This window comes from Serinus canaria, chromosome 19 (genome assembly GCF_022539315.1).
Source record: "Serinus canaria isolate serCan28SL12 chromosome 19, serCan2020, whole genome shotgun sequence".
Lineage (NCBI taxonomy): Eukaryota > Metazoa > Chordata > Aves > Passeriformes > Fringillidae > Serinus > Serinus canaria.
In genome coordinates this window covers 2,695,293-2,712,857 of record NC_066332.1, presented here as the reverse complement: position 1 = coordinate 2,712,857, position 17,565 = coordinate 2,695,293, and the positions used below count along the sequence as shown (strand labels likewise).

At 42.2% G+C, this 17,565-nt stretch overlaps 1 protein-coding gene across 1 annotated transcript; it reads left to right on the top strand.

The window, feature by feature from the left end:
* Nucleotides 1-1,244: 1,244 nt before the first annotated feature.
* GDPD1 (glycerophosphodiester phosphodiesterase domain containing 1) lies at nt 1,245-17,351 on the top strand. Its single transcript, XM_009094801.4, has 10 exons — nt 1,245-1,509; nt 5,388-5,430; nt 8,654-8,789; nt 9,381-9,426; nt 9,985-10,103; nt 10,697-10,786; nt 11,510-11,643; nt 12,127-12,186; nt 12,947-12,998; nt 13,535-17,351. The coding sequence occupies exons 1-10, from the start codon at nt 1,374-1,376 to the stop codon at nt 13,655-13,657; spliced, it is 939 nt and encodes a 312-aa protein (XP_009093049.2). The 5' UTR covers nt 1,245-1,373; the 3' UTR covers nt 13,658-17,351.
* The last annotated feature ends 214 nt before the right edge of the window (nt 17,352-17,565 follow it).

Here is a 17,565-nt window from a genome sequence, read left to right as displayed (position 1 = left end):
GATGTTTCAATGACTGTGCTTTTCCCATCCTATCTTTTATATACCTGTTTAGGAATATTAAAAAATTAGCACTGCCTGTAATCAAGAGTTTACTTTGTCATACTGAGGCAATGATGAGCAAAATCTTCTTTTTCTGAACAAGCTATTTGTATGTAAATGATGCTTTTAATGTGATGATAGGAGAAATCATTTTGTCTTAAAAAAAAAAAAAGATTCTGCAGTTCTGATGTGTATTAACAGCACAGCCAGAAACTCTGCTCACCTTTATCAAGTGACTCTCAGTGCCAAAAAATCAGCCACAGTAAATCGACTTTTAACTGAGGTAAGATGTAAGGCTGTATGCTGAGACCTAATTTAATTTCTAGAATATTTGTTTCTAATTAGCATGCACACAAAATTTAATTTGCCAGTTTGCTATAGTACAGTAATTAAAATGCATGACTGGAGCTGAGACCTGGTTTCTGCTCAGAATATGACATCTGTGAGGGGCTGGGTGAGGAAAAGACATCCCTTCATATGGAATATGGCAATAGAGGTTGAGTTAGATGGTCTTTAAAGATCTTTTCCAAGCATTCCATGGTTCTGTGATCTCTCAGGGGCTGGATGTGGGGAATGTGTCCCTCCCATTGGGAATATGACATCGCTGAGGGGATGGATGAAGAAAACACATCCCTGCGTTTGGAATGTGATATCTCTGAGGGGTTGGGTGTGGAAATTGCATCCCTCCTGTTTGGAATACGACAAAAGGGACTGGACCAGGTGATCTCTAAAGATGCAACCCAACCGTTCTATGATTTTATGACCTCTGAGGGGCTGTGTGGAGACAGAGCATCCCTCCTATTTGGAATATGACGGCCCTGAGGGGCTGGGTGCGGGAAACGCATCCTTCCACCTGTAAGGAGAGAGCCAGCACAGCCAGGTAGAAAATAAAAGCGTATAATTGAGAATTACCCCACAGCACTTGCGAAGTGGTTTTTGACCGTGACAGCCCCGCCCATGAGGCGGGCGCTGAGCGGGGGTGTGGAAAGCACATCCCTCCACCTGCGTGCAGAAAGCCGGCACGGCGCGGTTGGGAATTAAAGCGTTTAATTGGGAATTACCCGCCGAGCGATTGTGAAGCAGCGGCGGCTGCGGGCAGCCCCTCACGGCCGGGCGGGAAGGGAAGGGCGCGGGGCCGCCGCGCCTGCGCGCTGCCCTCCTCCCGGCGCCGGGGCGGCTGCGCGGGCGCAGAGGCTGCGCTCCCTCAGAGCCGCCGCTGCCTCGGAGCCTCCGCGTCCCGCAGCGGCTCCGCCTCGCCGCGAGCCGGCTGCGGGCTGGGGACACGGACACGGAGCACGGCAGAACGGGCCGGGGCAGCCGGTGACAGGTGCAGGATGTCGGCCGCGCTCTACGTGCTCTCCACGCTGGGTGGATACGTCCTCACCTCCGCGCTTCTCCTCAAGTGCCCGGGGTTGCTCCACCGGCCCAAGCGGCAGCGCTTTCGCTGCCGGCACATCTCGCACCGCGGCGGTGAGTGAGGGGGTGCGGGGATGGAGGGGAGGGGATGCGGGAGCCTTTCTGCTCTCTGCCGCTCCTGAGGGACGGTCCCCGCCCGGCTGTCGGCGCTCGGGGCTCCGCGGCCCGCAGGCGATGCTCCCTCACGACCCCGGGGCGCTGCTGGGGCCCCTGGGCACGGCAGGCTCCTGAGGGACTGCGCGGGGTCCGTGCCTTGAACGGGCTCCCTTTAAACCTTCCTCCCTCAGCCTAATTTTAGGTGCCACCTGCTGACCAGTGCCTCGGTTCAGCGCGGAATTAATCTCCGAAGTCCAACCGCGCCGGTCGAAAATCAGCGCTTTTCTTCTTATTTTTTTTTTTTTATTTTTTTTATCTTTGTGGGGCGTGATGTTTTCCCTCTCAAACACGTCAATTTTTTTTTTTTTTTTTTTCTGACGATTCTGTATCCTGGTATTTCTCTCCCCAGCCAGATGGGCGTCTGGCTGTTGCTTGGGTCAGGTACAAAAGAGCAATTTTCTTGCCTCTGACCTCCTGTTTGCTTTGCTTTCTGCTTTCAGGGGAAGCAGAATTTGCTGTGACTCTGGTCTTGTTCCCCTCGGTGTTGCAGGCAGACAGTGAATGGCTCAGTGCCCTGGTAAAACCCTCTTGCATTTGAAAGTCAGGCGTGTTGATTTCCTCTAAAATAGGCTTTTAAGTTTCTCCCACCTATTCCAAAGCACTGGGAGGGGGAAAATGCAGTAAGGTGTGTCTTTCTGTTCTGTAGAGATCAGCTCTGTGCAGGAGTTGATCACAGTTTTAGCCACTGGTTCTTAACAAATGCTTCTGCCTTGAATTATCAAAATATAAAATCTGGAGCTGATCTCGTAATGATTTTATTACTGGCACTTCTTTCATTTACTTTATTTGGCAGTTTAAGTTTCTTTGTAACTATAACTTTAAATAAAGCATAAAATGTAGCTCCTTGTGTGGACTATCTATATATCTGTTACTTGGTAGTAATATTTTTCCTTCAGCGAAAGAAAAGGTTCTTAATTTTAAAGGGATCCTGGTTTGGTTTGTTTTTTTATTTGTAAACTGTTAAAAACTTGCAGGCGACTTTGTTGGAACTTGGAATGATCCCCTTAATCTTCTGTTCTCAGTCCTTTGCAAGCACCTTAGTTAAGATACACAGCCCTAAGCCTGGAATGCGAGGGCTTGGGCCGGTTGCTCTAAGCTCCATCGGAACAGCAGGAAAGCCTCGCTTAAGGCAGGATTATTCCTCAGGCATTCAAAGTCCACGGCTCTGCGAATTGTTCCTGTGAAATCCACCTGAGGCAGGAGGGCAGCCTGGAGGTTGCAGCAGCTTTTTGCCCATCCGAGGCTGAAGATCACTCGTGCTTTGCTCTCCTTGGTGTTTACCCTGTAACATAAATTCCTGCGGGACTTGAGTTCTCGGGCTTTAGTCATGCTGTAGCTTTAGACTCAGTGTCAGGTTTCCTATTGCATTACTCCAATTAGCCTCACTTGTTTGGCTTTTTCCTCTCTGGGATGAAACCTTATACAGTGAAGTTTTTAAGTCTGAGGGGCTTGATTTATCTTGCTTTTTCATTCAAGAATTTTGTCACCTTATTTTGTAGAATCACCCCTGAATTATTTCTTCATGTCTGCGTAATTTTAAAATTGGTCATTTCTGAGAGCAATTAGTGAGTCTTGATATTCTGTGTTGGAGTCCTCTGTCAATGCCAGCAGCCCTGGGTTGCAGAGTCTCTGAGGGAGGGTAGCGTGATGATTTTTACACAGAATAATTCAGATTGGAAGGGACCTCTGGAGATTGCCTCTGACCAGAGCAGGTTAACCAGGACCTGGTCCAGTTAGGTTTTGAATTCATCCAGGGATGGAGTCTCCACAACCTTTCCAGGGAGCCTGTTCCAAAGTTTGGTCACTCTTGCAACAAAAAAGGGGTTTTTTCTTACATTTATAAAAAAATTGAATTTCCTGTGTTTAAACCTGTTCCCATTCCTCTTGTCCTTTCCCTGGGCACCACCAAGAAGAGTTTGACTGAGTCTTTACTCCCTCCCATCCAGTATTTACATGTGTAGGATCTTCCCCAGCCTCTGCTCTCCAGACAAAACAATTCCAGCACCCTCAGCCTCTTTTCCCTTAATTTTCACAGCCCTTCCTTGGATTTAGGTCTGTTTCTCAGAGGAAATGAGCCCATGAAGCTGGAGGGCTTTTTGAGGAAGTGTCAGAAGCCCTTTGGTCAGCCCAGCCCTCTCAGTTTTCTGGGATAAAATTACTTTTATCCAATAACTTGTGCAGTTCCCTTTTTTGCCTGTGGTTGCCGATTTAAAATTCCTCTTTCAGCTGATCTCTCAACTTGGTTCCTCATTTGCCCCAAAATGCTTCAAGTCAGGCATTTGCCTCACCACCCCTGACATGTCACCATCCCTGGCCCTTGACCACCTCCCTGCCACGTGATTTGTCAGATCAGCCACTTAAAACTTTTATCTTTGGAACTTTCTGCCCAGGAAGGAATGTTAGGGTACTCTTGCTTTGCTCACTAATTGAAGATTTGACTCAGGTGTTTTGGCCCTTCCCTCACCGTTCAGGATGTATGGGCTGGATTGCCCCAGCTGATAAGTTATCTAAAAACCTCAATTATTATTGCAGTTAATTTGTAACTGACCAGCCAGGCTCTGTGCAGGGGATTCCCATTTGTTAGGCAATTCCAGATGGGTACCATGAGGTTCTCCTGCTCTCCTTTTTCCCTTGGTTCACTTTTGCTACTCAGCCAGCTCCCAGTTCTGCAATCAAATCCCATAAAATGTTGGTGAATGTCTGATCACAGAAGCTGCTGTGGACTCACCATATAGTTTTACATTAAACCCTGCAGGTTTTTGTCATGGTTATAAGTTAAGTCTTCCATTTTGTACACCTGCCTGAGAACAACACTTTTAAATTGGTGGTTGTGCATTGCTTTAATTAAGTAACTGAACACAGGTTTAGGTATGTCCTGGTGAGGCCTTGTTAATAGGCAAGGCCTTAATTGGAGCTCTTATAATTGCTGTTTACAAAGTCTGTCATTCATTACTGTCAGAGAGCAGTTGAAATTTGCATAGATATCTTCATCAGCACGTGGATCCTCCTGAGGTTGTTTTGTTTTCCAGTCTATAATATTGCCTATTTTCTGAGTCACAAGCTCAGAAAAAGGTTGAAAAAGGCACAACCTTTTCCAGTCCCTAATCAGGCTGATTTTCAAAGATATTTATGCAGAGATTGCTGGCTTAGGAGTTGCAGAGTTTAATCCTGCCTGAGAGAAAATTAAATTTGCTTGTCCTTTCATTTCTTGACTGAAATGGATGTGTGTTTCATTCCTTGTGTGTGAGACCTCCCTTCTCCTGCAGCACAAACCTTTACTGACAGATCTGTGCTGTTTGGGGAATATCCTTGCACTGAACAAAGAGGTTTTCACCTATTTCACCTCAGCTGGGTTATACATTTAGGGGGTGACAGCTTTAGAATGTCTGGGGTGCTTTAATTCATAGCTTTGTGTTATTTTTTTCCTCTTGTTACTCTTCCCACCAACTCCCAACTACATTTTTGCACGTACTTTCCCTATGCCTGTGGGGCTTATTGTCCTAGCTAAATACCTCTGGTAAAACAAACGCTTTGGTTTGAATATTCTAAGTGTTACACAAAGCCAAGATAAGTTTTTTTTAAAAATCATTTTCCTTGGAGAAGGTCGTGTCTCTCCAGGACATTGGTGGCAACAGAGATTTCTGGTTCATGAGGATTTAATCCTCATTTTTCCAAGTATGTATATTTTAAAACCTGCTAGTTTTTAATAATATTTTCAGTGGGATTGAGGGGAGAAAAAGGATTTTGTGTAAGTTTTATTTTTGTTGTTTCTGTAGGTGCTGGAGAGAACCTGGAGAACACAATGGCAGCCTTTCACCAGTGAGTAGAAAAGGATGAGAATATCTAAATTAGGTGTTCTCAGTGTCTTTAGTGAGTGAAGCAACCAAGGGAGGTGGGACTTGATCAGTTCTTTGGGGTCACTGCATCCTGTTTCTGAAAGTCAGCTCTCCTCTGGATAACTCCTGTAGATTGCCAAACATCCACTCCAGTTTCACCAGAAGGAGTTGGGATACCACAAATTATGGTCTGTGCACAGTAACAAATGGAAACACCCCCTGAGGCCCGAGCTGTGCTGGCCAGTAAACCAGCAAACAATACTGGGCTTACTGGTGATTACTTCTATGAATTAATTTATCACTATAAAGCAGAAAATGCTGCTGTTTATGTTTTTTTCCTGCACTCACACGCTGCAGTCACGCAATGTGTGAAAGCCTCTTACTCAGGGGTTTAAAATGGGGTTGGGACCAGAAAGCCTTTTAAGCCTCCAGCATTTAAGTCGTGAATTTTAACAAGGTTCTCAAAGGCATTTGAAGAAGAAGCATATCTAAAACTCCAGCTGCTGCTGAGAAGGGACCACATTATGTGGGCTCCTCTTTGTTTTGTTTGGGGTTTTTCTAACTTGCTTTGTGCTAAGGAGCCTCATCAGTTTGCTGTTTCCCTGCAGCCTGAGGGGTGCCAGCTTTCCCAACCAAATAAAAGAAAGTACTGCACTATTTTCTATCTCCATGGAAGCTCAGCATAGTTTTGTGTGGCTTTTTGTTTAGTTTGTTTTTCCTGCTGGCCTGCCTTTTTTCAAGTCTGCTACCAGACTTTCTGAAAGTGCTTCTTCCCTTTTTTTAACCATTTCTTAATTTTTGTTTCATAACATACTCCTGTACATGAAGGGCTCTTGCAATGGAAGTCACTCCATCATCTCTTTTTATTTTATTCCCAGAAATAAGCAGGAATACTTAGAGTAAGGACTGTGCTGGGGGTAATACATTTTGTGATAAGTTTTTCTGACTCTCTTCCACCCATTTTAATTACTTGACAGCTGTGGTGGGACAAATGCATTGAGGTCCAGTTTTTGAACCCACAACAGCTGCATATAGCAAAGTTCATCTGAGTAAAGAGAGCCAGGGTAGCTCTGCAGGAAGCAGAGCAGTTTCCTCCTTTTAGGAGTGGAAACTCTTCTGGCCCCTTTTGGGAAGGGGTAAAGGCTTTGTCCATCCCATTTGCTCATTCCCATCCTCACAAGTAAAGTAGCAAAAGGAATGGGGTAGAAAATCAATGATCTGCCTGGTGAAAAATGGTCAGGATTGGCTCAAAGGGCTGATAGGAGCTGATCAATTTATAATCCATCAGATTCTGTGGAAGCCAGACAGGGTGTGTCTGCAGGAACTGTTCCTGCAGGTTTGCACAAGCAGGAATATTTGCCTGTTGCTGTAGTTGAATCCAGAACAGAATGTGGGTATGGGAGGAGGAGACCTTTATTGGCAATTTCAGTTTCTGTACTGCTTAATTTGCAAATATTCTGGAAGGAAATTAGAAGCTTTTTGTATCAAAGATAATATTTTTTTAAGTTTTGTTTTATTGGGTAAAATGCATAATAGATGAGGGGGGCTATAATTTTGTTCTACCATATTTAAATGCCTCTGTGGTGGTTTTAGATTATAAAACAACAGATTTTAAGCAGGAGCACTCTCACCCTAATTTGCAAATGCAAGCCTACCTCACAGCTTGAGTTCTGGAGCAGTTGGGTCTGAATCCACAATGATGTTCTGAATCTGGAGCCTCCTCTGGAGCAGTGTGAATTTGACAGAACAAGCTGATTTCCAGCTGGGACAGCTCAGCACTTGAGGAAGCTTATTTAGCACTGAGCTGCTTGTAAGGGCCTGGCAAAGTCTCAAATCTGTTAACAAGGAAAGTTGTTGTTCTCCCTTTTCCATGCAGCATCAGCCCTGACTTTCTTAAGCAAGAAATATTGCTAATAAAATCTGCTGGTGAAATGATAAAACATGGGAACATCTACAGACTTGGCAAATCTCCTGCAGCAGATTTGGAGTTGCTTTCCCTCAGGAGGAAAAAATCACCCAGTACAGCCTGTGATTCTTCCATATGTAACAGGATTCTGTTCCTCTTCTAATTCTTAATTAGCAGCACTGGCAAACAGTTCACAAATTGGTTTTAATTTGACAACCCTCCTTGATCATTATCCCAGCTGGACCAGAAATTGTGTTAAACACTTTGGGGAGCATGTTCTGGTTTATTTTTTTGGTTTGTTACTACATTAGTGGATGTTCATGGCCTGTGTTCAGCCGCCAATAAAGCCCACAAGGAAAAGGCTTTACTGAATTTACAGAGCTTTGGGCCTCAGGTAGGCACAACTCACAGGTGATGTAGGTTTGCTCATAGGTGGATAAAAAAGTTTTGGAGGAATAGTTCAGACTTTTATCTGTCTGCTGCAATGACACCTCTTTTCTAGTTAAATGAGCAATTCACTGCTCATTGCAGTAAAGCTTTGTTTTGTTCTGGTGTGAGGTTTCTTGTTCGTATTTTCCATCATCTTTTTGCTTTCCTTGCTCCTCCTATGAACCAAACTGCCATGGAGTGGATTGGGATTGGACAAGAGCTTTCAAAGCAGTGGCTTGGAACAGGAATAGTTATTTTGCATTGAAAACTATGACTTGATATTTAATGGTCTGTTTCCACTTTAATTTAAATTAAAACTTTTTCATTAAAACAATAGTTTCAGGTTGATTTGCTACCCAACAAAACAGCCAAAAAACCTGAAAGTCCAACTGCTAATTTCCTGATTATTGTAAATATAGTAAAAAAACCCCCAGCTTTCACACCCCTGTCATTTGTTGTTTCTAACCACAAATCCAATTTATTTTTTTCAAAACCTCACTTTCTGCAGTGGGCAGAGGAGCTGCTGCTCATAAACACCCCACTCCAAATCCTGACCCAATCCTTTAGGAGCAGGTTTCTCAATCCTGGGGTGGCAGGCTGCAATCCACAGGTGAGCTTCCCAAATCCTATGGGAGACAGAGCCAAAAATCCCATCTCTGCTTCAAGAGGTGTTGTTTATTCTTGCATCAGCTTCCCACTGCAGCAGAGATTGTGAGGATTCCTGTTTGCTCCTTGCTTTGCAGCAGCATTGTGAGGATTCCTTGCACCATTAAAGCATCCAAAGCCCTTCCAGTGGGGTTGGTTTGTGGGATGTGTTGGGTTTGGAGCTGCACAAAGCACCCGAGTGGCTCAGGGCAGCCTTTCCTTGCAGCGCCGTTAATTTGGGGACAGACATGTTGGAGCTGGATTGTCACCTGACAAAAGATGAGCAAGTGGTTGTGTCCCATGATGAGAACCTGAAGAGATCAACAGGAGTCGATGTCAACATATCTGACCTCAAATACTCGGTGAGTCGAGGAGAAAATGGGCTGGGGGGGTGTTGAAAAGGGCATTTGTGGGGTGGGCAGGGGGCTCTGTGTGTGCCTGGTGCCCAAAACCAAAGGGGAGGACTCATCTCAAGACAAAAACCAAACAAAAAACCCACTCTTAACCTAAACCACCCTCACTGAACTCCCTGTGCAGTCAGATCACACCTGGCACATTCCAGAGGGTGATTTACTCCTCCAGTATCAGCTTGGGTGAATGGCTCTGGGGCTGGGATGTTTTGTCATACTGATGGCAGAGTGATAAAAGCTCTTCCTGGTGTGACCAGTTTTTTATTGGGAAAACTGGGAGATGGATCCCCCTGCCTTAAGAGCGGAATTTTCAGAATTCTCAGACATCTGAGAATGTTTTGCTTTGTTCAACTACAGGTGACAAAAATCTAAGAATACCAAAATAGTTCAATTAATACTGAAAGTGGTGCTACTAAATCAGTTTTTTGGATAAGGAGATAAGTGGCTTGTGAATTATGATGTGGTTTTTTTGCTCTTTTTAGAGGAGGGTCATGATTATATCCCTGCATTTGAATTGATGTTCCATTCCTCTTTATTTTTCAGGAACTGCCACGCTATCTCTGCAAGTTGGATGTCACCTTTCAGAAAGGTGAGATGTTTGTCTCTTGCTGTTTCAGTTTTCCATTTTGCAGCGTGGTGCTTTCCTCCTTTGGCAAAGGGAGTAGAGAAGTGCATTTGCTTCTCTCAATATCATGACAAAAGAAGCTTCAAAAGAAAAATATAGCCCTGTCTGTAAAAACCAGTGCAGTAGTTACTGTTGGGATGACTTGGAGTTCAGAAGGAAATTTTGTTCTCATTTGGTCTTTTTCACATTAATCTCATTGCATTTGGTGTGTGGTAACTGAGCCTGTGTTTGCTATTTCAGGATTTTAATGTTGCCTGCACTCCTACTGTTGCTAAATAATGAGTGAATTTCATGAAGTTAAAACCTGAATGTGCAACATGCTCAGGGCATTTTCATTATGGAAATGAGCTTGTCATAGTTAATTACAGCTGAATGAAGTCATTTTTTGTTTAAAAACGTGATTATCCTTGGAACTTTATACTTTTAATAAAGTTTGAAGGTAATGAGTGCTCTGACATTTCTGCTTTTTTCTGTGGTTTGTTAAAAGTGGCCACAACAGTGAGAAGTTTCTTGTTTCCCCAGAAAGTCAGTGTGAGGGGACAGACAACCGTATCCCACTCCTGCAAGAGGTGTTTGAGGCATTTCCAGAGACTCCTGTCAACATTGACATCAAAATGAACAATGACGTGTTGATCAGAAAGGTACATGGGAACCTGCTGAACTGACAGTGGAGGCTGGGGAATGGTGCTGATATTCCAGAAGTTTTCTGGAGTTCTGGCAGTCTGTGATAGCAAGATCTGTGTTCTTGGACTGCTGTACCCTTCACGTGTTGGGTCCTGCTCCCTGAGTGAGGTAATGCAGGAGACAGAGAAGGGATCTTGTGCAAGATATTCTCTAAAAGCTCTTTAGGGCCATTCATCTAAAGAGAAACTGCTCCAGCACTGCTGGAGACATGTTTGGTTTGTAGGGAAGGGTCTTCTTAGGGACTGTTGCTCTCCAAAGCAGCATAAAACCATGATGTTCTTGTATAGATGTGTTCAACACAGAGGGAAGTATTTCCAGAAAATATTATTTTGTCATTTAGGTTCTTGAATTCTTCAGGGTTTTTTGTAGGTATAATCTGTTGTCCTGAAGCTGTTTATTTCCCATCAAAGCATCCCAACCACCTTATGATGGGGCAAAAGCAAAGAACTATTTCCTGTAATGATTCCCAAAGCAAGCAGAGTTTCAGTTAAATAATGCTGCACTGAATTTCCAGTGACTCCACGTGAGAGTTGTGCTTTCTGTGCTGCAGGTCTCAGAGCTGGTGAGCCAGTACAAGAGAGAGCATCTGACCGTGTGGGGCAATGTCAATTATGAGATTGTATGCAAGTGTTTCAAGGAGGTAAGGCTGAGTCCAGCTAAGCTTTGGTATTGTGTATCCTTTGGTATTGGTATCCTACAGAAATGCACCCTGCAAATCAAGATTTAACCAGCTAAGCCAGCCTTCTACTCGTGGTGAGAAATTCTGTGCTCAGATTGTACTGCTAAAATAAGACAAGCACAGTTAACGCTCCTCTACCCTGCCATAAAATACTTGAGGAATTTAGCTTAGTCATGTTTTATTCTTGTTTTATGAAATATAGGGCATTGCAATTTTATGCCAGGAATTCTTAGAAGCCTGCTTTGCCCATCATTCATCTGAAAAAAAGCAATTTTTCCAGGGATTGCTGATTGTCTGTTTCTTTGCATGAAAATAATGGATGTGGCCACTAGTGGACACAGTTGCATCAGCATAAAGCTGTTGTTTCACAGCTATAATTCTCCTCCTCCTTGTGCTGAGGAATTTTACAATTTAGAATTAAATTAAAATTGTGCTTAGTCCAAGGGAGTTATGCCCCTGAGTGAAATCCATCTTGTTGATAGTCCAGTCTAATTGATTATTTCAATTTATCTGTGAGGACAACACCCCATTTCTTACCTGAACTGCAGTTAGATTTATTCACATAAAGCAGCTTAATCTCAGATGTGATTGCTGAACTTCAGATATGCATTGATGAGTAATTTTAATTGTAACAGAGACAAATTCTGCCAAGATAACTGAGAATCTCTTTCCTGGCTCCTGCAGAACTCTGACATTGCCACCATCTTCTGTGCCCAGCGTGTCCTCCTGCTCCTTGGCCTGTTCTACACTGGGCTGCTGCCCTTTGTTCCCTTCAAGGAGGAGTTCTTTGAGATTCCCATGCCTTCCATCATCCTCAAGTGAGTCACAGCCCACTGCTGCCCCAGTGTAAAGCAGGTGAACCCTGATGCCTCCCTGAGCACTGCTTTTTTGGGCTGAGGTTCCTTTTCTGTTGGTTCAGGCACCTTTGGATATTGCTGGGAGAATTCTGTGCACAGTAATACACAGCAGTTCTGTACTAACACAAATTCTTGCTCTTTTCTCCTCTTTTTTTTGAGAACAAATTTGTCTGATAGGGCCAAGAGACAAGTCAGCAATAGGGTGGAAATGAGATTTCACAATCTTTCTCATTCTTCACTCAAAATGCTGCAGAATTCTCATCTCTGCTGCTTCTCTTAAATGCAGCTCATTTCTCTTGTATAACCCAATTCTACGTCAGTGAAATTACTGCTCTAATTTGAGCAAGATTAATTCTTTATGTTCCTTTGTTCCTTTTGCTGGAACATCTCAACTAAGATTTTAATCTGTGCTCTGGTAATTTTTGGTTTCCTCTTCCTCAACAGGCTGAAAGAACCAGAGAAGATGTCAAGAAGTCAGAGATTTGTTATCTGGCTGGCTGACACGTAAGATTTTTGTCTGATTAAGTTTTTATTTATATTTTGCCTTAATACTAACACTTGAGTCAAACAACTAAGATTAGCTATTGCTGTATCTATGCATTATATATTTTCAGTTCCTTCCAGCTTTTTGTCAATGCAGGATAAATCAGATTCAAATCTTATGTAGGTGTGCTTTATGCTTTTATTTTCCATACACTGAAGCTTTCTAAGGTGCAGGAACAGTGGGAATTATTCCAGTTGTGTCTATTAAGCTCCTGTCCTTAATTGTGCTCAGCTAATTAGCATGCAATTAGATGCAGAATGCAGATTTCATGGATGTGACTGTTTCATGATGTTGTCAGAGGAGAGACACTGTTTGCCTTACAAGGAACACTTTGCATTTTAAGAATAACAGTGCTTCAGAGGGGATTTAGTCACAGGTTTTCAGGGACTGCAGTGTCTCCTGGCTCTGACATCTGTTAGTTTAATTTCTCCAGGACATTTTCATGTCTTCTGGTGGGAAGGATGAAACCTCTCCTGAAAGCAGAGTGGTTGGTTCACCAGACATGGTGGAAGGTACCTGCAGGGTGAAGGATTTCTCTGCTGGATTTGATCCTCAGCAGAGCTGATACTTGAATTGCTTGAACTGGAAGTTTTCTAGAATTGGATTTCTCTTGTGGAAAACTCTACACACTGTATGGGAACTTCATTGCAGGTCATCAACAGACACTGAAAATTCCATATATACTTGAAGCTGTTAATTAACCTCCCTCTCCTTTCTCAGGCTGCTGATGAGGAAGACACTGTTTGATCACCTCACAGCTCGGGGCATCCAGGTACAGTGGGCAAAGCTGAAGTGAGAATTCAAACCAGACAGACACAGCCTTGAAAGAGGTGCCTGTTCCCCCCAGCAAGTTCTTTGTGCTTCTGGGACCATGAGTTGCTGTTTAGCTCCTGAGCAAAAGCTGCTGCTGTTATATTTGCAGTGCTCTGGTTGCAAAGGAAGAGTTGTACACCTGGAGAAAAAAAGAGAGTTTTTCATTTAAATCCCTTGAAGTTTAGGGGTTTTTTCCCCCACTTCAAACTTAAGCCTATAAAATCTGCAAAACTGGTTATCTGATGTGGGGCTATCACAAAATAACACTGACTTCTAGAAGGAGCTTAAGTCTCAGGTAGTGGAATTGGAGTCACCATTAAAAAATGTTCCTTTTCTGAGGTGAGGGGGGAAAGTCCAGCATCACAGCGTCATCATTTCTCATTTTAAATATGCAGCAACATCTCTCTCAGGTTAAACAATTTAGGTCAAAAGTCACTTTTTAAAAAGAAATTAGTATTTCCTGTAATAACTTGGTTGTTGTATTCCATTTCTTAGGTGTACATTTGGGTATTGAATGAAGAGCAGGAATACAAGAGAGCATTTGATCTTGGAGCTACTGGAGTGATGACAGACTATCCAACCAAACTGAAGGAGTTCTTACATAATTACCCAGCATGAAGGAAGAAAACTGAGAAAGTCCTTCCAGAACAGATCGTGAGCCAAGGATTTTCCTCACTAAAAAAATAATTGGGGGCAGCATGCACAGATCATTTTTGTTGGAAAGATGTAACTGATGATCTGTTACCACGTTGTCAAGTCACTACCTAATGTCAAGGTTGTCTATTTATTTTAAAACTTTATTGACATAGTTTACATTTGTAAATAGCTCATTTAGTAACAGCACACTTCACAAATGGTGATGATTAGGAAGAGAGTTGCCTGATAAGGTACCTGTAGATAATAAGCATAATTTTACCTGTCACAAGTGTTCCTAAGCAGCTGTCCAGACATGTCAGTTATTCCAGTTATATTCTAGTGAGCAGAAACTGAAGAATTTCTGAAAGTGTAGCCTGTGTGTTTGCATTTCTTGTGTTGCTTTTAGATTTCAGGTAACTTCTAGAGAAAAAAATGATAAAATAAAGAAAAACAGGCACAGGAGAAACAGCAAAGCAGACTCTGTGGCTGGCCAGGTAGTGAAGTGTACTCAGTGAAGGTGGTCACTTTTAGCCAAAATTAACTCAGTACAGATTTATTCCATTATTCTCACTGACAAGAATGTTGAACTTGAGTTGGAACCGGATTTAGGCCCTCTCTGAGGTGATGGCAACACTGTGACTTGTTGATCTAGGTCTAAACACAGGATTTAAATCAGGATCTGGGTTTGACACCAAGTTCCAGTGCAGGGTCCAGGTTTGCCCCTGGCTCTGGCCTGCCTCTCGTGGCAGTGGCTGGATTTCCAGGATGGAAAATTGCACTTGTTACAGATTCCACTCACTTTGAAATAGCCTTTTCACCATGTCCTAAAAGTCTTTTGCACATTTTTGGTTCTTGATGAACGGGAAGATGTTTTTTTTAGGGTGAGGGACCAAAGAAGACTTAAATTTGGTCAGGAGTTTCAGGGACAAATGACAATGTTCCTATTAAATGAATTCACCCATAGCAGATATTTATATGTATTTATAAAGGGAGGAAGTGTCAGTCTGGAATGTGTATAGACTTCAGTCTGTTCTCTCCACAAAAATCCATTCAATATCCATCAAGTTTATGTGCATGGATGTGGGAATAACTGGCAAAAGCCAGGAAACCCCAGTTAGGCAAGAAGGTGTTTCTGGAAGCTTCCCATGCTGTTGTGTCCTTGTGAGCAGGAGTTACCCCTGTGTCAGACAGGTTGGAGCCTGCAGTGCCCTGGTGTGCTCATGTCATGGCTGGGGCTTCAGGGCTTTGATTATGTGGCTTCATGGCAGCCAATGTACAGAGCTCAGTCACTGAATCATCAGATGCTCTCTCTGAACAAGAGTTTGGATCCAGCAGTGTCTGTTTCTTGAAGGGATTTCATGTGAAAATAATAGCTCTTAATAATAAACACAGTAGTCAGGTATGCTTTTACTGCAAGGAGCAGCCACTGTGCTAAAAACTGATTTTTAAGTCTTTTTTCCCCCTTGGTAGCTCAGATTTGGGAGGGTTCTTGTTGCACCCCCTGGTTGCTGTGCCATATTTATAATTGTGGAGCATCTTTGCTGTTCCACTGCCTGTCAGGAGGCTGTGAGAATGCCAAATCCATCTGCAGGGAGAGTGTTTGTTTCTGCACCACAGTTCTTTTCTAAGGAATATGTCTGGGTGAAATGGAAAAAAACTGCTGCATTTAGGATTCAAGTGAACATGTGCTGATGGGGGCAGATGAGTTAATGTTGTCCTTTTGAATATCTGCCTGGTGAAGATGACTGCAGATTCAATTTCCTCCTAATTTAATCAGCCTTGTTGCTTATTGAATGGAAGAGAGGAAAAATGGAACTTCCTAACTGTTCATGGGGGGGAAAAGGATGAAATTATTTATTAGGTACTAAGCTTTCTGTTTCCCTCTCAGACCAGTTCTGTCTGGTCACATAAGTGCTAATAATCAGTCAAGTCACAGCTCTGCTGCTTTTTAGAAGCCACAGAATAGTTATAGGAAATGTTCCACATGCAGCTCAGTAAATTAAAAAATTCCACCTTTCTGTCCTAATCTGGGTTCATTAACAGTTTGTAGCTCCAGATAGTTTTTATGCAATGTGGGTTTTTTAAACTCAATTTTATTGCTGTTGAATTTGTAACACAGACACCAATATTAAGATGCAGATATAATTATGGTTTTAGAGAATTCTATCAAAAACATATTAAAACTGTTTTGTTTCAGTTAGCAAGAGCTAAGTTTTAAAATGCCAGTTTTGATCTCTGACTTACTTTGTCTCAAGTTTCCCTCAACACTCAATAAATAAACAATTTTACCATTATTCTATATTGAATGATAAAACACAGGCATTGAAATGACAGTTTTATATTTAATTTTAATACTTTTATTCTCTCTCTAGTAGTAGAGATGGAAATTTCTGCCTTCTAAAATTCTCAACACAGTTTTCAACCCGTTTTTTGTCAGACCATGAGTGCTCTTATATCTGATGGAGCTTTTGACTGTGCTGTTTATACATTGACCTCTCTTGGATAAATCTGCTGCTCAATATCTGAAATTGGACTGGGAGGGAAAGGGTCCAGTGCTGGAAAAGCTGCTGGATTTATTCCTTCACCTCTCTGGGCTTTAGCACAAAGCTCAGCTTGGATCTCATGGGACAGATGATGTTCCATGGGTGAATCCCAGTGCACAGGGCCTAGGCCATGATAACTGTTCGTAACAAACACCATGGACTTTGGGGTAACTCTAAAAAAACCCAAACATTTGTTATTCCCAATCCTTGTTTGGAATATTCCAGAACTCGCTGTGTGATTTTTAAACCACTTGTACAGAACAGCTTTTGTTGAGAACTTGCACAACTGTCCAGGAGGATGTTCAGTTAATCTCTGAGGTGAGATTCTTTTCAGGTACTTTTAACTCTAAATATTATTTTAAAATGTGTTCTCAACCCTGTTGCAAACTGGTTTATGTATGAAGGATGATTGCATGTATTTCATGCACTTTTAATTTGCAGAAACTCTCGTGGACCTCTCTAGCTCCAAAGCTATGCAGTGATTTTTCTTTTCATGTGAAGAAGGATTTGATGCTTTTGAAATGTGGCACATTAAAACATCTTTGCTCATAAAAGGTCTAAAACTGAATGTTTGTTAGGTGTGACTTCTTTCCCTAAAAGCCTCATCTCTGCGAGTGGTTTTGTGTTTACAGTGTCCTTGGTTGGAGTTGGAGTTTGCAGGAATTCCACTTGCAGCAGCTTTCTGTCCTTTCTGATGATCAGCAGGATAAAGTTTCTCTAGTCCTAGAGGAAAAAATTCCAGCTTTCCTTCTGGATTGCCAGTAAATTACATTAAATATTAGGTTTTAAGGTCAAGTGTAATTTTAAAGCCTTGAGGGTTCATATTTAGGTAAAAGAGGTGAAGTGGGGGTTTGTATGTTCCAATATTCAGTGACTTTTAAAGGGTTTTTCCAGCACCATGTGAGGATTCTCCAGACGGCTCTGGGTGATGTTGGATTTCTTAAAACACATCCTAAATGTTTGCTAAACCAGAACAGGGAACTGGGGGGCATTTCAGACTCTTTTAACATGGCAAATATTTATTTGTGATCACTTCAGGTGCCATAAATCTGCAGCTCAACGAGAATATTCAGAACAACTTCACAATTTATTTATCCAAAGCAAGAAGGCCTGAGATGCCGATTTTAAGGAATTTTCAGGATATATATTATAATATATATTATATAGATATTATTATATTATAATATAGTTATTATATTTCTATTATATAAAATATATAACTATAATATATTACATAAATACAATATAATTTATTATATTAATGTATTTATATTATAGAAATAACATATAGTTATTTACAATAAATGTTATGAATATAATTGTAATAGTATAAAATATAACAATAAA

Bases quoted from the DNA above. Each gene is read 5' to 3' on its own strand.
- GDPD1 (XM_009094801.4), top strand. From the start codon at position 1,374: ATGTCGGCCGCGCTCTACGTGCTCTCCACGCTGGGTGGATACGTCCTC. The intron at 9,427-9,984 runs GTGAGATGTTTG...TTGTTTCCCCAG, and splicing joins GGATGTCACCTTTCAGAAAG to AAAGTCAGTGTGAGGGGACA. The intron at 10,787-11,509 runs GTAAGGCTGAGT...TGGCTCCTGCAG, and splicing joins TATGCAAGTGTTTCAAGGAG to AACTCTGACATTGCCACCAT.